This window comes from Salvelinus sp. IW2-2015, linkage group LG3 (genome assembly GCF_002910315.2).
Source record: "Salvelinus sp. IW2-2015 linkage group LG3, ASM291031v2, whole genome shotgun sequence".
In the NCBI taxonomy this organism is placed as follows: Eukaryota; Metazoa; Chordata; class Actinopteri; order Salmoniformes; family Salmonidae; genus Salvelinus; species Salvelinus sp. IW2-2015.
This window is the reverse complement of record NC_036840.1, coordinates 10133755-10156203: the sequence shown is the minus strand read 5'-3', so window position 1 is coordinate 10156203 and position 22449 is coordinate 10133755. Positions and strand designations below refer to the sequence as shown.

Sequence of the window (22449 nt, the reverse complement as noted above, 5' to 3'; positions counted from 1 at the left end):
AATTATAAATGGCCATGGGGAAACATTTCKAACAGTTCCAAATCGCCAGTTTATTCTTTACATTCTGCTTTAGCGTTTTACGACTTTTCCCAAGGAATAATGCACTTCTAACAACGATAAGAATGCGCGGAAGAGAACAAAACGAGCTAACGTTTCGGTTTAATTTGTGTGTCCTGGATTCTGGAAAGCCTGTGCGCGCGCTTAGTAAATGGAGCACTAAACGGCCTGAATTTGGCAACAGTGTTCCTCGATCACGGGGGGTCAACTATTCCTCTCCTACCCCCCAAAGTGCCAACGACACTGGCATTTATAAAGAAAAGTAGAAGTGCTGCACCTTTGCGCAGCGGCCGCCTTTAGCTGAAAGGTCTCCTCTGAGTGCACAAAGGCAGCTGCTGGAGGAACTGTTCAGCGCGAGGGAGCGAGCCGAGCGCTGAGAGGCGTAATAAACAARCTCCGGCTAGCTACAGACAGGGACGCGGACTCGAAGTAGCTCCCCGGCCCAAGCCCGTAGCTTTACTCAGTGAAACCGGATTCCATCGTCAGGTTAAGACTTCTACAGGTAAGAACTATTCTTAACACATTTATATTCGCCCTAAATGTCTGATCGAAGACCTGGAACGCGTTATGGAAGCGTAAAAGCCCTCGCCTTGGCTCCCCGAACGTGGTTGTTTTTGCAGAAAATGGCGTCATCSTTCTCTTGTTCTGCCTGTCCATGGAGGGGAGAGGAATTGGTTTCGGCGACTCAAACTCGCCCTTAAATAATATTTCCAGGYKKTCAAATACGATGATAGTTACAACTAGATGTATTTAMTCATATTTCATTGRTAKAATTWMATTTGTTGGTAAAATCTAGTCGTTATAAAGACGCGCAAAGCCGGAAGGGTCACCGGTCTGTGCGCCAAGCTGCTTCTTGGAAAAGGTGGCACWGAGCCGCAAAGCGCAGSGTTTTACATTCGTAATATCGTCCKCTCGGGAGAGTCTTTACAAAGCCAAATATCTGAGAGWGGTTTAGGGATTTCCCTAKGATGGTGATGGATGTGTTTATGTGAGTGTTGTACGTTCTCTTTGTATTTATTTTGTCTGGGTTAGCCCGTTTTTACGCCGCACTCCCCTGCCATGCTGCAAAATGTAGAAGGGGCCTCTCTTTTACGGCTTGAAAGGTGCATTTTGTACTTGGCTTCTGCTTTGATCAAGTTAAGCTGGTCTTTTGTTGCTCAAAATACTGGCGTTTTGAGGCTGACAATATAACCGTGTAAAGGAGATTTTCGGGGATAATGGGGCAATGCAAATCGTGCCATGAGAACGGTAAAKTGRCCTGCGCRCTGGCTRCCAGATTGCCAYTGAGGACAGKCTGAATAAAATGGTCCTTTGGAKKYTCACGTAGTTAGCACAAAACTGGGGAAGTTCAGTGCTGCGCAACGATATGCTGCTTTGCACATATCTATGGAAGRCCATTCKCACAATGTCAACAGGCSMKCTARRWRKWKAWYKWGKRYWSWWASTKKMKKAAWYRWYWRASWWWCRRAAYWRSWWRWGWRWKMAWYRRYWCWRWWTYWGWTSYGKRWKRAWWWKMKAARATTMWGAMAMYCRWASWTYAKWRWWRWWMWTYYYWRWCTASGRRMARATWMSYWKWMWTWSRRRKRKRKSMKRSKRRCWWAYYWWYWAWWGTRYRATWSWCASYWKKYSRGSWMWGYWYRYMMMWYWTMTWRWYSYMSYMCKYRKYTAGTASHYCASCKCRSSWGVWSKAYYMRASYMWMAWKTMRCWRSRTSWKGYSRWSYMWWTTRWKACCWMSMKRSRTTSYGRMWRRYYWCCAYRGKRCTWWCKYRTASMSMWRSKKKSKMKMWYKYGKMKYCKMAMMTSCTSCRSKWSWGMMAGGKYKACKMAYRTWSSRKWYARRRSYMASSCAAYRRMWASMYMYMYAKARWSRWYWKKKTKYWWMMWYYYWKWGWTRTYMWWYMYKWWRYARMGMYKKASAGTTTTWTWRMYARRAMGWRYMYWSRWYRWMTTMTTRTAKTCWGGMCKRWWMMMWMYWRYKAWRRWTTKWAWSSSRSTCAYWRMYSYYRWYKKWRYTACWWYWRSKRYTRKAWRWMKWMRKAKKWWMMAKRTYWTRYMAWGWKRTWTASARWMWRAAAMYYACWAKWYMMYKYWRRMMKKKARAYAKKMAYKKYYKRMSAYRTMGKRWWWWDKASMYKRYSYMRWMSWWSYRSTWMYCKTTTMRAWMTGWAYAMMWAYWSWWAKWSWKWSKSKWRYRRATRYRMMMMYTMMWMWRWMWKRKATRKKWKWRWWTBAWTTWYAAWTGWKRYMGTKMKSMWYSCKMKSKKAGRTWYAYTWWYKARKWAAYRRYWYRMMMYMMGMTGMTWGRTYSSMMTGMTWMRWYTKKSRACRSYSRYSYCYRKYARMRKARTTCWARMRCWWMTDMYTMRWYSMTSAWRMRAARWWCYTTSAWWRWKSSWGMYWYRYKKSWMMYMSWYYSRMAKYSMRSAWRYYARTGWYSKKSKSMWGYKAWWMRYRYKGYSWWYWCAYRRRAYWCWAKASMASYSTASMRTYRRCRYTCRRWTCWMTMCWWTMSMTTRWYTWRWWTYTWTMWWARRAAARCAAAWSWYYWGWGYRAAYMKKKAMSRSASKWMWCCTTTSSTMSMSMSSRMGCRSTGCTGWMCRSWMCWKWGRAYKMWGYWMYYAWMSYKKWCYCSARYCWARAKWWSAAYWAAKYWYWCKTWTKRAAWKTKWYRAWYAWKKYWKWCAWKARMTTMWRYGYYSRKTSTCTRWKAAWGKTYAMWTGMWAYAKMRKAAAWAAKWWKAKWMYMRMMCYMMWYTYYYSMMRRWTAWKWKTSMMRKSKTMSSMWYWRCAKRMYWSRWTKYKCAKWWWATMWWWWMGCYKKRSTMMWYRWYWRYRTWYGYSACWWWRYGKMWAYASWGRASYCAATWKAGMWRWCAMMRAMSKKWWRWTKSGYSKSRWKYMAMGSRRTWRMWKTGAARSRYYWKKKKASRWKKASWKKMKTSRKRKGMSWSCRMSKTSKMRRSRYMSAYKYRGRKYSKYYSWMSWMGKRWSCAMAMYTSSKWYTWWAMRGKSYTSWCRSMKRTMRSASYRSRRMWYMACASKMCMWKWYYGWSKSKMGWMMSARWMCMSYRCGWRRMCYKWGTYMRYMYRRYWMTGMYKCAWCARKTMCAKYYSYTKYSWARATCCYKACWMMKRACRMSKSSSYRWSGRWCWSGYTGSKKAKWWRAWRWYKRRGYGRTYSKSKYMMAWMSKACYAWRCCTKKKWRAYTYRMCWGYCTYMRSGCWATWGGCWMKGKSASWRRMSKCWGYYSGSMMGSYGGTCCTCACCAGACATCACCGGCAACAACGTCGCCTATGGGCACAAACCTACCGTCGCTGGACCAGACAGGACCGGCAAAAAAGTACTCTTCACTGACGAGTTGCGGTTTTGTCTCACCAGGGGTGATGGTCAGATTCGTGTTTATCATCGGAAGGAATGAGCGTTACACCGAGGCCTGTACTCTGAAGCGGGAATGAGGTGGATGGTCCATCATGGTCTGGGGCGGTTTGTCACAGCATCATCGGACTGAGCTTGTTGTCATTACAGGCAATCTCAATGCTGTGCGTTACAGGGAAGACATCCTCCTCCCTCATGTAGTACCCTTCCTGCAGGCTCATCCTGACAAGACCCTCCAGCATGACAATGCCACCAGCCATACTGCTCATTCTGTGCGTAATTTCCTGCAAGATAGGAATGTCAGTGTTCTGCCATGGCCAGCAAAGAGCCCGGATCTCAATCCCATTGAGCACGTCTGGGACCTGTTGGATCGGAGGGTGAGGGCTAGGGCCATTCCCCTCAGAAATGCCCGGGAACTTGCAGGTGCCTTGGTGGAAGAGTGGGGTAACATCTCACAGCAAGAACTGGCAAATCTGGTGCAGTTCATGAGGAGATGCACTGCAGTTCTTAATGCAGCTGGTGGCCACACCAGATACTGACTGTTACTTTTGATTTGGCCCCCGCCACATTATTCCATTTCTGTTAGTCACATGTCTGTGGAACTTGTTCAGTTTATGTCTCAGTTGTTGAATCTTGTTATGTTCATACAAGTATTTACACATGTTAAGTTTGCTGAAAATAAACACAGTTGACAGTGAGAGGACGTGTCTTTTTTTGCTGAGTTTATGTATGATCTACTATATCAAAATGTTGATGTAGGTAGGTCTATCGTGACATTTTTAGGTAGTAGACGTTTAAAAAATGTTTGGTGGCGTGAATGGTTTTCCATACGTATCGGCAGCTGCTGAAACCACCTGTGTTTCGCCACAATATTTTTGGGCGAACCTTTTGTAAATACTTGGGGACTCTTGGAGAAAAGAGCACACAATACAGTATTCATGCAGCCCTTTATCCGGGCGCTCGTATGGTCTATGTATGAATGAAGTCCCAAGTTCCACTCGCTGGCTGCCCTGCCCTGCCCTCCTCTAACGTCAGCTGCATGCGTCCTAGCAGAACGTAGCCAAGTGCTGGCTAACATAGATCCATGTTTAGCGAAGTCACTATAAGTCGCTGTGTCATTTCACGTGTTTTGTTGATTGGGCCATCATATTCAAAACGTAACAATATCCACACTGGCTACTGCACCCGTTCTCTCTCGTTGCACAATTTATTAAGTTGGTCTGGCGAGTTATGCAACGAATCCTAACATAATATGCTGGCTAGTGGCTACTGGCATCTGCACGGAGGGGAATGTTATAGTTTTAAATGCGGGGTGAATAGTCATCCAGCCACATTGAATTAGATCTGTCAAGTTTGCAAATCACCAGTGGCATTTGCGTCACAGCCCGCGGCCCTCGCACGCCCATGGGATATGGTGTTGCTAATGGAGACTGCTACCCGTTGAAAGATAACTGTAAACCCAAACGCTAAACAATCAATGCGCGCTCGCTAGTGGAGACGAGTTGGAGATGTTATGGAACAGTGTAGGCATCGTTTTATGGTATTTTCTTTCACGGAGTCGCAACATTTCTTCCTCATTGCGTGGAATGCGTAAGGGGATGGTGGCTGGCTGGCTCGCAGGGACTTTTGTTAATCAGTGAGAGCAGTTCACTTCGTCCTTCACGTTTGACAACACATTGTGGCCATTGTGGAGTTGCTGGTGTCGATATCTCGCGACTTCTCAAAATATGGATATATTTTTCCACTGTATGGTAAACGTACCAAAACATTTTGTTCGACCGTAAAGCTCTTACGAATAGCGCACGCAATAAATACTCGAGAATGAATCATAAAAACAAAGCATCCTTTCAGATTAAAGCGGGGGAAACGCTGTACCATTTCTGGTTTCATCCCGAGTGGGGCGTATTATRCAACTGAACGTTTGGTTTTGTTATTGCGCCACGTTGGGCACTGCGCATGTTAGTTACACTTGTCTAGGGTAATTTTCTGCTTTCAAACAAGAAGTAGTATTTCATTTTTTTTCTCATTGACAAATGAAAATCATCTGAATGCATTTTAATTTGACAGTATTTAGCTTGTGGAGATGAGGGTTATATTTAGGTTATGTTGGGTTATGATTTGAAAGTATAGGCCTAAACAGTGCCCACTTTGGAAACTGATTTCTAGCCCATTTAAAGAAGACTAGCCGAGGGCAAGAGAAACTATGCCTATATAATGCTATTATGATGTATATTTTTGGTCTAATTCTTCTTCAGATTCATTACAATGACCAGGAGAGGGTTACATAACAAGTGAATGTAAACATCCAAGCCCAGCCTATTGTTATTGTTAGACAGGATTTAGATTGATTAAGTTGAGAATCACTCACTGTAAGGGCAGACCTGCGTTATGGTGTGCTGGTGGTCTGTCTAGTCTAGTGGGTGTGTTTATGGGGGCAGCAGCCAGTCTCCATGTGAGGTTATGGTGTCTCACACTGGTTACGACGTGAACAGAGCGCATCCGGTCTTTGTTCCAGCACTTATAAACTCATCCCTTACACATAGAAATAATTGCTGTGAACTTTTCCGTAATTTCTTCATTCAATTATTTTCACTTCCTACTGCCTAGCAGGAGTCCTGTGCAGGTGTGGGTTCAGTACTTTCACAGCAGTGTACATCTTATTAACCAACGTTAAAGGGGCAATCTGCAGTTCAAATAATGACAAATCAATGACCCCCGCCACTGATTTGGTAAATAGCTTAGGGATGGGGGTGGAGAAATGTAACCCTTCTTAAAATCATAAACAGAGCTATGGGTGCAAGGATTGACCATCCATGAGAACAACATGTTTTAAAGTTTAACCATGTTTTGAGGCAATACGGTGTTGGTCTGCAAATCATTGTTTACTAGCAAAGGAGTAAAACAAGCTTATATTTTGAGTTCTGATGGGGTAAGACAATTCGGCTAACTTATGCAGCATTTATGAGTTATATTCTTCAAGAATCAATGGGACGGTGGCATGTCATGAATTTAAAAGTTTWAAAAAAATTGACGTAGCAATCACAGATTTACCCTTTAAATGACTCTCTTGTGAGTTTGTTCTGGTAGCAGTGTATGTCTCTACAGGCCCACTGATAAATACTCATATTACCTGAGTAGGAACAACTACTTCTGTTTCTGTCTCCATGGAAACGCCTGAGCGTGTTACCAAGTCTTCATCATCAGGTCACCTCTCTGATGATAGCTGCATGTTTTCTGATTGAGCCTCACAACATTGGATTGACTCAATTTATACCCGGCCATTCTGTCTGATCCACTCAGAGAGCATTACCACTGAACTCTTCATTGAACATGCTCTTGAATTTCTCCCCGCTCTGAAACTGCGATGACCATCTTCCTCCCTATGAATTAGGCTAGGTTTGGAAGAATAGAAATCTGAAAACTAGTTTTGATCATATCTGTGCAAATTGAGGACAGATACACCGACTTAACCAAAACATTTGCAAAGTGCCTTACAGTAACCTAAAGTGAGTCAGCAAGCACTAGTACAGTGACCAGGAAAAACGACCTGGAAGGAAGACACTTTGAGAGGAACCAGACTCACGACAGGGGGGTTGACTCTTCAGGCATTAGTGCCAGAATAAAATAGTTACTGTGGCATCTTCTTTGACGACTTCCAAAACATGGACTTTGTCACCATCTGGTGGTCAATACGTGGTACAGTCAGAGACGGTACCGTAAATCAACTTCACAGTGCATTGAAAATATAATGTGTGTGTGTGGGTGGGTATATGGGTTGGGCAGTTTCTGATAGAGGCACACACACACACATACTTTTTTCTTTGAATAATAAACTCAGAAAAAAATGAAATGTCCTCTCACTGTCAACTGCGTTTATTTTCAGCAAACTTAACGTGTGTAAATATTTGTATGACCATAACAAGATTCAACATCTGAGATATAAACTGAAAAAGTTCCACAGACATGTGACTAACAGAAATGGAATAATGTCTCCCTGAACAAAGGGGGGGTCAAAATCAAAAGTAACAGTCAGTATCTGGTGTGGCCACCAGCTGCATTAAGAAATGCAGTGCATCTCCTCATGGACTGCACCAGATTTGCCAGTTCTTGCTGTGAGATGTTACCCCACTCTTCCACCAAGGCACCTGCAAGTTCACTGACATTTCTGAGGGGAATGGCCCTAGCCCTCACCCTCCGATCCAACAGGTCCCAGACGTGCTCAATGGGATTGTGATCCGGCTCTTCGCTGGCCATGGCAGAACACTGACATTCCTATCTTGCAGGAAATCACGCACAAAACGAGCAGTATGGCTGGTGGCATTGTCATGCCGGAGGGTCATGTGAGGATGAGCCTGCAGGAAGGGTACCACATGAGGGAGGAGGATGTCTTCCCTGTAACGCACAGCGTTGAGATTGCCTGCAATGACAACAAGCTCAGTCCGATGATGCTGTGACACACCGCCCCAGACCACGACGGACCCTCCACCTCCAAATAGATCCCGCTCCAGAGTACAGGCCTCGGTGTAACGTTCATTCCTTCCGACGATAAATGCGAATCCGACCATCACCCCTGGTGAGACAAAACCGCGACTTGTCAGTGAAGAGCACTTTTTGCCAGTCCTGTCTGGTCCAGCCACGGTGGATTTGTGCCCATAGGCAACGTTGCTTCCGGTGATGTCTGGTGAGGACCTGCCTTACAACAGGCCTACAAGCCCTCAGTCCAGCCTCTCTCAGCCTATTGGGGACAGTCTGAGCACTGATGGAGGGATTGTTCATTCCTGGTGTAACTCGGGCAGTTGTTGTTGCCATCCTGTACCTGTCCCGCAGGTGTGATGTTCGGATGTACCGATCCCGTGCAGGTGTTGTTACATGTGGTCTGCCACTGCGAGGACGATCAGCTGTCCATCCTGTCTCCCTGTAGCGCTGTCTTAGGCGTCTCACAGTACGGACATTGCAATTTATTGCCCTGGCCACATCTGCAGTCCGCATGCCTAAGGCACGTTCACGCAGGTGAGCAGGGACCCTGGGCATCTTTCGTTTGGTGTTTTTCAGGGTCAGTAGAAAGACCTCTTTAGTGTCCTAAGTTTTCATAACTGTGACCTTAATTGCCTACCGTCTGTAAGCTATTAGTGTCGTAACGACAGTTCCACAGGTGCATGTTCATTAATTGTTTATGGTTCATTGAACAAGCATGGGAAACAGTGTTTAAACCCTTTACAATGAAGATTTTTATGAATTATCCTTGAAAGACAGGGTCCTGAAAAAGGGACGTTTCTTTTTTTGCTGAGTTTAAATGAAGACTTGGAAGTGTGCTGACAGTCAGGCAGGTGGATGTGATGGATGGAACTGCACTAGCCTGGGACCACCACTAGAGGGAGGTATTACCTCTATTTTCACCTCTGACAGCATCTAAACATCGTTTGGTGATGGAGGAAAACACACACACACACACTGGAACATGGGCTCCTTCCAGTGTTGTTGCAGGTGTTTGGGTAGAGAGAGAGCAGCATGGTGAAGGCCTAATCCGCTCCGAGGAAGACCTCTCAGCAACACACTAAGGTAGAGACAAGACCAGTTCCCTCCCTCAACCCCAGTATATATCCTACCAGTAAACAGTCCTAGTAGCACCCCAAAGATGTACTATCCCCACCTCTCCTAAACAATAGTCCCTCACTCCTAGTGTACTATTTTTATATTCTGACTCCCAATCTACACACACCTGCTTCTATTGTATACCCACTCTCAGGAGTGTCCTCTCAGTGGTACCATCCCCGCACTCCTTCCTGTTTCCAGCCCACTGTCTGTCTGTCCCTTTTCCTCTTCACAGCGTCTGTCATACAGTAGTTAAATACAAACAGTCTTCCTCACTGTTTACTCATCAATCAGTGAGTGAGCTGACAAGTTCTCTCTCTCTCTCTCTCATCAGAAGTACAGTGCCGTCAGGAAGTATTCACACCCCTTTACTTTTTCCTATATTTTGTTGTTACAAAGTGGGATTAACATGGATTTAATTGTAATTTTTTGGGGTCAACGGTCTACACAAAATACTCAACTGCAATACGTTTATTGCAAATTAATAAAAAATAAAACACTAATATATCGTGATTAGATAAGTATTCAACCCCCTGAGTCAATACATGTTAGAATTTTGGCAGTGATTACAGCTGTGCGTCTTCCAGGGTAAGCCTCTAAGAGCTTTGCACACCTGGATTGTACAATATTTGCACATTATTTTTTTAATTCTTCAAGCTCTGTCAGGTTGTTTGTTGATCATTGCTAGACCACCATTGTCAAGTCTTGCCATAGATTTTCAAGCTGATGCTGATTTTAATTCAAAACTAAACCACCCATGAACATCTTGGTAAGCAACTCCAGTGTAGATTTGGCCTGTTTTAGGTTATTGCCCTTCGGAAAAGGTTCCTTCGTCGCCCAATGTCTGGTGGAAAGCACATTGAAGCAGGTTTTCCTCTAGAATTTTTCCCGTGTTTAGCTGTGTTCCGTTTCTTTTTAACCTAAAAAAACTCCCTAGTCTTTGCCAATGACAAGCATACCCATAACATAGCCACCACCATGCTTGAAAATATGAAGAGTGGTACTCAGTGATGTGCTGTGTTGTTTTCCCCCAAATATAACGCTTTGTATTCAGGACAATAAGTTAATTTCATTGCCACCTTTTTTGCAGTATTACTTAAGTGCCTTGTTGCAAACAGGATGCAGGTTTTGGAATATTTGTATTCTGTACAGGCTTCCTTGTTTTCACTCATTTAGATTGGTATTGTGGAGTAACTACAATGTTGTTGATCCATCCTCAGTTCTCTCAGATCATAACCATTAAACTGTTTTAAAATCACCATCAGCCTCATGGTGAAATCCCAGAGCAGTTTCCTTCCTCTCAGGCAACTGAGTTAGGAAGGATGCCTTTATCTTTGTAGTGACTGGGTGTATTTATACAGTGCCTTGCAAAAGTATTAATCCCCTTGGTGTTTTTGCTATTTTGTTGCATTACAAACTGTAATTTAAATTGATTTTTATTTAGATTTCATATAATGGACATACACAAAATATTCCAAATTGATATAGTGAAATGAAAAATAAAAACTTGTTTCAAAAATTCAAAACAAATTCAAAATGGAAAAGTGGTGAGTGCATATGTATTCACCCCCTTTGCTATGAAGCCCCTAAATAAGATCTGGTGCAACCAATTACCTTCAGAAGTCACATAATTAGTTAGATTGCGCACGTGGACTTTATTTAAGTGTCACATGATCTCAGTGTATATACACCTGTTCTGAAAGGCCCCAGAGTCTGCAACACCACTAAGCAAGGGGCACCATCAAGCAAGCGGGACCATGAAGACCAAGGAGCTCTCCAAACAGGTCAGGGACAAAGTTGTGGAGAAGTACAGATCAGGGTTGAGTTCTAAAAAAATATCAGAAACTTTGAACATCCCACAGAGCACCATTAAATCCATTATTAAAAAATGGAAAGAATATGGCACCACAACAAACCTGCCAAGAGAGAGCCYCCCACCAAAACTCACGGACCAGGCAAGGAGGGAATAAATCAGAGGCAACAAAGAGACCAAAGATAACTCTGAAGGAGCTGCAAAGCTCCACAGCAGAGATTGGAGTATCTGTCCATAGGACCATTTTAAGCCGTACACTCCACAGAGCTGGGCTTTACGAAAGAGTGGCCAGAAAAAAGCCATTGCTTAAAGACAAAAATAAGCAAGCACGTTTGGTGTTTGCCAAATGGCATGTGGGAGACTCCCCAAACATATGAAAGAAGGTACTCTGGTCAGATTGAGCTTTTTGGCCATCAAGGAAAACTCTATGTTTGGCGCAAACCCAACACCTCACATCACCCTGAGAACACCATCCGCACAGTGAAGCATGGTGGTGGCAGCATCATTCGGTGGGGATGTTTTTCATTGGCAGGGACTGGGAAACTGGTCAGAATTGAAGGAATGATGGGTGGTGCTAAATACAGGGAAATTCTTGAGGGATAATCTGTTTCAGTCTWCCAGAGATTTGAGACTGGGACGGAGGTTCACCTTCCAGCAGGACAATGACCCTAAGCATACTGCTAAAGCAACTCTCGAGTGGTTTAAGGGGAAACATTTAAATGTATTGGATTGGCCTAGTCAAAGCTCAGACCTCAATCCAATTGAGAATCTGTGGTATGACTTAAAGATTACTGTACACCAGCAGAACCCATCCAACTTGAAGGAACTGGAGCAGTTTTGCCTTGAAGAATGGGCAAAAATCCCAGTGGCTAGATGTGTCAAGCTTATAGAGACATACCCCAAGAGACTTGCAGATGTAATTGCTGAAAAAGGTGTCTCTACAAAGTATTGACTTTGGGGGGTGAATAGTTATGCACGCTCAAGTTTTCTGTTTTTGTTTGTTTCACAATAAAACATATTTTGCATCTTCAAAGTGGTAGGCATGTTGTGTAAATCAAATGATACAAACCCCCCCCAAAATCTATTTTAATTCCAGGTTGTAAGGCAACAAAATGGGAAAAATGCCAAGGGGGGTGAATACTTTCGCAAGCCACTGTATACCATTCAAAGCCTAATGAATAATTTCACCATATTCAGCATCTGTTTATTTTGACACATCTAGCAATCGGTGCCCTTTGCAAGGCATTGAAAAACCTCCCTGGTCTTTGTGGTTAAATCTGTGCTTGAAATTCACTACTCCATTGAGGGACCTTACAGATAATTGTATGTGTGGGGTACAAGGATGAGGTAGGCATTCAAAAATCATGTTAACCACTAATATTGAACACAGAATGAGTCCATGCAACGTATGTGATTTGTTGAGCACATTTTTACTCCTGAACATATTTAGACTTTCCATAACAAAAGGGGTTGAACACTTATTGACTCAAGACATTTCAGCTTTTCATTTTTTATGAATTTGTAAACATTTCTGAAAACAAAATTCCACTTTGACATTATGGGGTATTGTGTGTGTGTGTGTATCAGTGACACAACATTTCAATTGAATCCATTTAAAATTCAGTCTGTAACACAACAAAAAGYGGTGTCAATTCTTTCTGAAGGCGCTGTACATACAGGAAGCCAGTCTCTCACTGGATCATCAAGAGACTGATTGGTACAATAAAACCCCATTTCTTATTTCCTCTGAGGTCGTCAGAGACCTTCCTCATTAGGTTGGTCAGGTGTATGTCTGTGGTTAGGGTAGGAGGAGCCATGGCTCAGGCTAGGGTAGGAGGAGCCATGGCTCTCATTTCCCCCCCTCCCCGAAGACAATGGGGAGACGAGAGCGGGAGATGGAGACAGAGTGAGGGATGGAGAGGGGGAGGGAGAGAAGAGAGGAGGGCAGGGGTGAGCGAAGGCAAGGGTCAGTGTAGAGTCCCGTATCTCTGACAGCCTAGTGTGTGTGTGTGTGTGTGTTAGTGTGACAGCGAGAGAGAAAGTGTGTTAGCTGGCTGGCTGGGAAACATCTCCAATCACCCTGGAGAGAGAAACCGAGAGACAGACAGGCGAGAGTCTTGCCCAGCCAGCAGTGTAACCACCACCCACCCTTATCAGACCCAGCCAAACAATGCCACACGACACAGCAGGTGTCGAGATCAGCAACAGCACCGCTGATCAAATAGTGCTTGGCATAATGACTCATTAGGTCACTTTTTTTCCTCAGACCAATTATGCAGCTATAGAATCGGTTCCGTAGTGCCATATACAGTATTTCTGTGGCTCTCCTATATAAGTAAGGTTCTCCTATAACACGTATAATGCTGGTGTTACATAGGCTAGTCATAGAGTGTCTGTAGATGTACAGGTAACCGCCAAAGTAAAGGAAACACCAACATAAAGTGTCTTATTAGGGTCGTTGGGCCGCCACGAGCAACCAGAACAGCTTTAATACACATTGGCATAGATTCTATAAATGTCTGGATCTTTATTGGAGGGATGCGATTCCGGTGTTACACCAAATTATTGTATTTCTTGTGGAACTCAGGAACCACACCTGTGTTGAATCACCTGCTTTCAATATACTTTGTATCCCTAATTTACTTAAGTGTTTCCTTTATTTTGGCAGTTACACGTGCCTCTTTTTCCAACTCCGCACCCCATACCCTCTGTCTCAGTGTTTCCCTGACCATCGTATAGCCCAGGGGTGTCTGTGAGGTTTAAAAGGTAAACTTAACCATTCTCTGTCTCTCTCTCTCTCTGTCTGTCTCTCTCTCTCTCTCTCTCTCTGTCTGTCTGTCTGTCTGTCTCTGTCTGTCTCTGTCTGTCTGTCTGTCTGTCAGAGTTCCAGCAGGATGGAGGTGGAGATGGAGGAGATCCCCCAGGACGAGCCCCAACCTGAGCCTGAGAGCCATGTTACCAGAGACCAGTGCTGCCAGACAGACGAGCCACAGCCCAGCAGCCCTAACCCAATGACTGACCTGAACCCTGGCCCTGACGCAGCCCCCAGGACACCAGGTAAGACTGCCCACTTGTCTACACCAACCTACCGTTAGTTTGATTGAAGTCCTTAAAACATACTTTGGAGCACTAGTGAAAGGTGCTATATAGATACAATATATTTATTCATTCATTGTTGGCCAGTCTGTCCTGCCTGAGGAGAGGAGACTGGCTGAGGAGACTGGCTGAGGAGACTGGGAGAGGAGAGGAGAGTGACATGACAGAGGAGAGTGACATGACAGAGGAGAGGAGAGTGACATGACAGAGGAGAGGAGAGGAGAGTGACATGACAGAGGAGAGGAGAGGAGAGGAGAGGAGAGGAGAGTGGCTGAGGTGAGGAGAGGAGAGGAGAGTGACTGAGGAGAGGAGAGGTGTCTGCAGAAAGAATGAGGTGTCAGCTATGACATGACACCGTGACTTTGAAGAAATCTCTTTTGGTTAGTGAACTACAGTAAATGAAGTGGATTTGTACTACACATAATTATGCATGTCAATTTCATTCTCTTCATGGTGATGTATCCTAGTTACACAAAGGTATAAATATGCAATATCTTCCTTTTCATAGTTGGGTACACTGGATATTATTAAATGTATGTAGTTCTGTTCTTGTCTAATGATGTTCTGTATTATGTCATTCTGTATTATGTTTCATGTTTTGTGTGGACCCCAGGAAGAGTAGCTGCTAATTTTGCTACAGCTAATGAGGATCCTAATAAAATACCAAATACCAAATTATTTTAATGAGCTCCGCCCCAAACGAGATCAAATTAGGTTAGACCGGACCAAATATGAAACAATAGACATCCATCTTCCACAAGTTTGGACATCATAGTACAACACAGTATAGTACAGTACAATAGAGTTCAGTACCGTATAGTGCAGCACAGTATATTAGTCTACTGTGTATACTGAATTCTAATCTACTGTACAGGACTGTGCTCTCCTAACTTGTGAAACATGTGCGTCTATGGTTAGTTCAGATTTGAATAATCATGGACGTCTACTGGGCCGAATCGAGGCCGGTCGGGACTGGATGTAAAATCAATGGACGTTGAAATTAAAGCCGGTCCGGAGCCTATCAAACAACGACGTCTGTGCACATTGATATCAAGCCCAGGGCGAACTGACCAAATGTCAACTACTTTTCAATGTCTATGGACGTCCGGATGCTGGTTACAGTAAATGGAAAGAAAGGGGCTCATGGGTAGGTGTCTCGGAGAGATTACATTAATGAGAGAGAGAGAGAGACCAGAATGTTTTCACACTTGCTTGACCACCAGACGACAGAAAGAGAAAGAAAACCAGTATGCCAGTGGAAGGGAAGACAGTAGCAGGTGACCCAACTGTAGTTTGTGACTTCGATGATTTCCCATTGTAGCCAATTAAATTGCAGTAATTCCGTATCAGATTTTTCAGAAATGTTGTAAACAGTTTTAATCACTTAATAATTCAGAAACAAAATGGATATCAGTAAAAACACTAGAGCTAATTGGTAGGTCTACCTTTACTTATTACTTCTGTGAGCTTTCATCATCGGAGAGAAATGTGAAAATATCTTCAAAGATATGTGGGGTTTTGGTAACAGAATTTCAAGGTACAAGGCAATGTTTCTTAAACGTACAAGGCAAAACTAAATATAAGTGTTGGACTTTTTCTGGTAGATGTTTTCTAGGACCCACTTTTCCATCTGTTTGATCAGAAATCAAAGCCTTTCTTATTCATAATGTTTAGGATAGAAAATGGTTGGGGGGGGGMAAATGACGTAGGCCTTAATATTTCAAAAAGATACTCTCAAGCTTTTATTTGACACCCAATTTGACATGCTCCTATGGACTTCACATGTTGTTGCTCATGGCTCCTTTTACGTGGAAKTGCCCTGAAGCAATATGGCTGAAGCCTGTCCAGATCTTTCACGTCAGTGCAGATGAAGGGGAAAAGGAAGACATGCTGGAGTAGTGAAATGCAGCCGGAGACCGAGGGGAAACCTCAGTCAAGGGCCCAATCCCAAATGGACCCCTGTGGAGATCTGAGAGGATTTGACAGGTGTAAGCAATATGGTAATATCGCCCACCTTGCCCTCTGATAGGCTAGGTGGAAGTTTTACCATTTTGCTTAGGGGTCCGTTTTGGATTGGGCCATACTCTCTAAATATAGGCCCCAATAACTGGAGGGAACGTGTGAAATATGTGTCATCAGCTCTGTCTATTGCATAAAACTGTCACACGCACATTTCCTGTTTGTCCGGCTGTAGCGGGGTGGAAGGGGTGAACTGTGGTGTATTCATTACGGAAACCGTAAAGAACCAAACGGATGCATACCGAGCAAACGGAACGAAACGGGGAGGGACCTACCTGAATTATTCCAATAGAAACTCTCGTTTGGAACGGTTTCGCAACAGACAAAATGTTTTGCAACAGAAATGGCGTAATGATTACTCCCCTGTGTTTGGTGCTGGCTGTGTCGGCGCGCTTGATCGGTCACCATCTGACCACAGGCTGTAGGGGGGTCGGGGGTCGGATTAAATCAGCACACCCTGAGGGGCGGGGGAGGGGCCCCCCCCCACACACACACACACACACACACACACACTGTGACAAACATTGCACACACCACATTCATTGTATAGGGGCTGCCACCACTTCTATTCTTATATGCCCAGGCTCTGGCAGCAAACCCATTCCAGTCTCTTCCTATAGGAAATAGCCACTCTCTCCACACACACACACACACACACACACACACACACACACACTCCATGGCTGGGGGCAGAGTGAAGTGTTGTATTGAAGTGTGTGACCTCTGCAGGGTACTGCGTGGAGCCAGGCGACCCTCCTCTGTTGCAGCAGCAGCTCCAGACCTCCAAGTCTGGCATCCAGCAGATCATAGAGGTCTTCCGCTCAGGTAACATCTAGTCGTGCTACACGGAGAGCACCGAGGTCTTTTTAATTAGGAACCACAGTCATACGTTTTGTTATGAAACATGATTCAAGTGCAACAGCTGGCTTCCGCTCTTTCAATGTTTGCACATCTGAATGAAAAGTAGTGATCGCTCCTCCACCAAACCATATGTATTTAATTACACCTCTCATATTCCCTCAGGTATGCAAACACCGAAGGGTTATAGGCTCTAGGAGTTGATGATCGACCAGTCCTATTTGTCCTGTCTGTCTGTATCCGCCAGCGCTCACTAACACTGCCCCCTGGTGTTGTGTATGTGTAGGTACTGCCCAGCTGAAGCACATGCTGCTGAATGAGGTGGACACCATCTTTGAGTGTAAGACATGTCGCAGCTTGTTCCGGGGCCTGCCCAACCTCATCACCCACAAAGAGTACTACTGCATCACCAGACTGTCCAAGCCCGACGGTACGTGGCTACACCTCTCTAAGGCTCTCTTGTTCTCTCTGTCTGTCTCTCTCCCTCGTTGTCGATGTTTGTCTCTCACTCTGCCCACTTAATGCCTATCCTTGTCTCTTGTTTTCTGTCCCCCACTTTATCCACTCACTCACTCACGGTCTTTGTTGGTCTACACTCACTCTCTTTCTCTGTCGCTCTCCATGTCTCTGTCTTTCTCTGTCTCCATATCTCTGTCTCTGTCTTTCTCTGTCTCTCCATGTCTCTGTCTCTCTCTCCCCTCTCGCTCTCTCTCTCTCCCTAATGTAGTTGGTTCCTTTCTCTCCTCCTATACTCCAACTGAATTCTCTTTCATGCTCCAGCCTCTCTTTGATCCGGCCTAATTAGCTACTACTCTTCCATTCTCTATGACTTCTGTCTTTATCTGTCTATATCTAGAAAGTCATCTAGGAAATCCTCTGTTCTCTRGTCTGTGTATTGAACTAGGGATCATAAGACCATGTCTGTGAAACCACAAAGATGCGTTCAATTGCTATTTAATGATGTGGTTGAAACGTGGTTGATGTTGCCACACTGTGCTCATTACATATCTTATTTGGAAACAGAAAAAAAATMTGTGTTTTTGTTTCTCCCTTTGGCAAGTTTGAAAACGTTCCTTCTCCCGGGAATGTTCCTTCTTAGTGTTGTGACGTCTCTAGGCTCAATACGCATCACATTTGGGAGCACATATTGGTGTCTGATTGAAAATGTTCCTTTTCTAATGCCTCTCTCTTCCTCCTCCCTGACCCCTTAGATCCAGCGGGCGAGGGTGACAAGCAGAGCGTGGCCATGAAGGACCTCCTGGAGGCCATCTACCCCAGGAAGGACCGGCCGGACTACGTGATGCGCCTGGAGCCAATCCAGACCTCCAATAACGCTGTGTTCCAGTTCCTGTCCTCCGAGGAGGAGCTGGCCCACTTCCCCCGGGCTCCACACACCCCTGGAGGGACCCGCACACACAGCCCTGAGCCCTGGAGGGAGCAGGGAGGGACGCCGGAGAATGGGCAGACGGAAGAGGGGGAGGAGAGGAGGAGGAGTGACCAGGAGGAGGAGGGAGGAGAGGAGGTGGCGCGGCCCGAGGAGGAGGGGTCTACGAGCGGGGTGGGTACACACAGGAGAAAGCGCGCAAGCAGACACACGCTGGCACACACTAACGCTCGCTATAATATTCTCTCTCTGTCTCTCTCTTCCTAGGTGGAGGACGTTACCATCTCGTGCTGCCTGTGTGGTAAGGACTTCAACTCTCGCCGCAGCATCCGCCGCCACTGTCGCAAGATGCATCAGACCAAGCTGGAGGAGCTCCGGAAGTTCACCGAGACGCGCACCGTTCCCATCAGCCTCCTCTCCATGGTCAAAGGTCGGTCTCGCCCCTTGCACACGCCCAGCGGCAAGTCCTGCCCCGTCTGCTTCAAGTCCTTCGCCACCAAGGCCAACGTGCGCCGCCATTTTGACGAGGTGCACCGCGGCCTGCGTCGGGACACCATCACGCCGGACATAGCCACGCGCCCCGGCCAGCCGCTGTCCCTGGAGGCCACGCCGCCCCGCAAGAGCGCCAGCTCCTCCCCCACGAGAGGTCACACCCCGAAGAGCGGAGGAGCTTCGGGGGCTACTAGCCCTCAGCCCCCCAAAGCCTCCACCGCGGTGCCCCCTGCCCCTTCTCTCCTGGCATCGGCCCTATACAACCTGGCCTCCTGCCGCTGTCTGCTCTGCAAGAGAAAGTACAGCTCCCAGGTCATGTTAAAGAGACACATGCGCATCGTCCACAAGATCTACAATCTCAAGAACGTTAGCTCCGTCTCCACGACCGCAACCACATCCACGGCGACCAACAAAAACAAAAACAACAACAGCAAAACAGCCACCAACACTGACAGCACCCCTAGCAACAGCACCACTAGCAACAGCTTGAGCATGAAGGAGGAGGCGGTTGAATCCTGGGACGACCCTGACTCCAGCCCCGCCTCGTCGCCTGGCGACGCGGACAGGAAGGACATGGACAGGAAGGGCGTTGCTGTGGCAACCAAGTCGGGTCAAAAGATCAAAGAGGAAGAGGGTGGCAGCAGCCCCAAGACATCAACTCGTTCCACTTCCAGCAACAGCACCGGTGGTACTAGTAGTGGTAGTGGGACTCTTGGGAGACCCCCTCAGAAGCTCTCGGTGGGGTTCGACTTCAAGCAGCTGTTCTGCAAGCTGTGCAAACGTCAGTTCAGCTCGCGCCAGAACCTCACCAAGCACATCGAGCTGCACACGGACGGCACGGACATCTTCATCAAGTTCTACCGCTGCCCGCTCTGCCGCTACGAGTCCCGCCGCAAGCGCGACGTCCTGCGCCARGTGACGGTGGTGCACAAGAAGTCGACGGGCTACCTGGCCAAGATCGTSCCCAAGCTGGAGTCGCGTGCGGTCAAGCGGCCGGCTGAGGTGGTCCTCAACTCTCCCCCCAATGCCAACAACAACAAGAGAGGAGGAACAACGGTCAAGGAGGAGGTGAACGTGGTGCACGCGCCCCCAATTTCCCCTTACGCCCCAGTCACACGCAAACAGGAGCTCCTCAACAACTCCTCCACCACCTCCTACCCAGTCACACGCAAACAGGACCTCCTCTCCTCCTCCACTCCGGTCACTCGTAACCAGGAGAGACAGGAGAAGCAGCAGGAGGCCCAAACCGGGTCACCTGTCACCCGTAAGAACGACAAACAACACCCCGACACCCCCGCCCGACACCCCCCACACGCGTCGCCATGACGCCCACCAGGAGAGCAGCAGCAGTAGCACAGAGGTGCGTGTCACCAAGAACTTCTCGCTCCACGCTTGTGACGTGTGCGGCCGGGCCTTTGCCAGGAAACTCTATCTGGAGTCCCATAAGAGGAGCCACCGGAAACCACGCCACTGGTCAGCATGCCGCCCAGTGACGCCAGGGCTAAGGGGGTCAGCACTCGGTCCAAGGCAATGCTCTGTGAGACCTCACTACACATATGGTTGTCTTTGTCGATATCTTGTTGTAAGAGAGGAGAGAGGAAGTGACGTGTGAAATGGGGTTATGAGAGAGAGAGGGAGGGGGGCCTTAGAGAGATTGAGCCAGGAGAGTAGGGTTGGGTGATATCCGATAGTATCGTCTATTGACGAGATTGACAGCCTATTTGAACTTGGTTTAGCCTATTTGAACTTGACTGGGCAGCGCACAGCAGGGCAGCACACAAGTGACATCCGAGTAATATCCTATTCCTGCTTTGTAGAGTGGAGAATTCCACCAAAGCAGCGCAAAATGTCCAGTCAGAAAATTGTTTATTTGTCTCTGCAGATGTATGGACCTTATAACCTAAACCTATTATTTTATACATACACCAATACCCCCCCCCCCCCCCCCTCATTTTACCCTCAGAACAGACTCAATTCGTCAGGGTATGGACTCTACAACATGTCGAAAGCGTTCCACAGGGATGCTGGCCCATGTTGACTCCAATGCTTCCCACAGTTGTGTCAAGTTGGCTGGATGTCCTTTGGGTGGTGGACCATTCTTGAAACACACGGGAAACTGTTGAGCGTGAAAAACCCAGCACCGTTGCAGTTCTTGACACAAACCGAGTGCACCGAGTACTACCATATCCTGTTTAAAGGCACTTCAATATTTTGTCTTGCCCATTCACCCTCTGAATGGCACACATACACAATCCATGTCTCGAGGCTTAAAAATCTACACTGATTGAAGTCACCTAGATTCACCTGGTCAGTCTGTCATGGAAAGAGCAGGTGTTCTTAATGTTTTGTACACATTATATAACGGCTAATCCTTATCTATCTCTATTTTCAATTTCTGGGGGCTGTTTTCCCTTCTCTCTCCATTTCGATAGGCTATGAATATTACTTTTGGCTAAGCTACGCTTTCATCTCATAAAGTTGTTTGAATAGCCTAAAAACGTAAGTAGCCAGGGTAACAATGAGGGAGAACAAATATCAATAGCCTATAGAAAAACTGAATGACAAGTTGAGTCAAGTTTAAGCTTATTAATAAAGACATTATCCGTGTGATGCAGAGAAAACCCGCGATGCGAAAACCAAGCTGCCAATCCTCCTACTAGTTAAAGTTATGAACCGGAGCCAATTTCCCCAATATTCTAATAGCCTAAGAAGGTTAGTTAAAGGTTAATTAAAGTTGCCGCTTTCAAGAAGAAAAAGGCTATTCTCAATCAAAGTTTTATGAGCGATTTGAACCAACAATATTAAGAGAGGAGGATGTGGCAAATAAAGCAAATATGATCCAGTTCTGAAGACGATAGACTTTGCTTCTATCCAGCCCATGATTTAGGACCTAACTACGGCAAGGCGGCTAGTTCCTCGTCAGTTGGCCGTCACGTTGCTCCGTCACGTGCGCGCCACACAAACCTGTTCCATGCCAAAAGCTCCACCTGAAAATAATACTAGAAAAGATTTGCCTGCACTGAGCCTCTGCCCGGGCTTTCAGCAACGTTATCCTTTGTCGTGATTCGTCCAGTTGTAGCATGTGATTTCGCGCTATAGCCCAATGGGGGGGAGGGGTGGGGCGATACCATCGTATATCACAATGTCTTATGAATTTAGATGTCCTCAAACTTCATTCTCTGTTCACTCGCTCTGTCTAATAAAATATGGATCCTGTAGCCAGGCCCGGAATTAAGGCTGAATCCCTCCTCCTCCAGGTTTACTCTTTTCCCTGGGCTCTGTGTGGTCTGTCTGTCTCCGCTCAGGTCTAGCCTCTTTAGCTGTGATTAAACTAACCCCACCACTGTGTTTTGTGTGTGTGTGTGTGTAGCTCTATGCACAGTGTTAGTCACGGTGGGGTGTCAAGAGACCACAGAGAGGGGAAGAACAATCTCTTTTAACACACATCATTGAAACCCTTTGGTCTCAGTCTGCTACGACACACACACACACACACACACACACACACACACACACACACACACACAGGCTGATTCAGGTGTCGCTTCTCCTCCAGAGAGTTGAACTTGTTTTCTCCCCTGGACGACTGTAGGTTTCAATGAAAGGGAGCGAGTGCAGACACCTGATTAAAGTGTGTGTGTCTGTGTGTGTGTGAGAGTATCCAGACAGACAGTTGATTAGTGTGTGTGTTTGTCATCCAGGTCCAGACAGACAACTGATTAAAGTGTTAGGGTGTTTATGTCTGGGACGAGGCTAGTCC

General features: G+C 46.1%; 1 protein-coding gene across 1 annotated transcript; it reads left to right on the top strand.

The window, feature by feature from the left end:
* The first annotated feature begins 221 nt into the window (after nucleotides 1-221).
* Nucleotides 222-20334, top strand: LOC111950315 (zinc finger protein 800-like). The gene is given in 8 exon segments (XM_023967803.2): nucleotides 222-559; nucleotides 13723-13897; nucleotides 16685-16780; nucleotides 17100-17243; nucleotides 18025-18371; nucleotides 18465-19966; nucleotides 19968-20163; nucleotides 20166-20334. Coding segments are annotated over 7 exon segments (2577 nt in total). The 5' UTR covers nucleotides 222-559; nucleotides 13723-13734; the 3' UTR covers nucleotides 20295-20334.
* Nucleotides 20335-22449: the final 2115 nt, after the last annotated feature.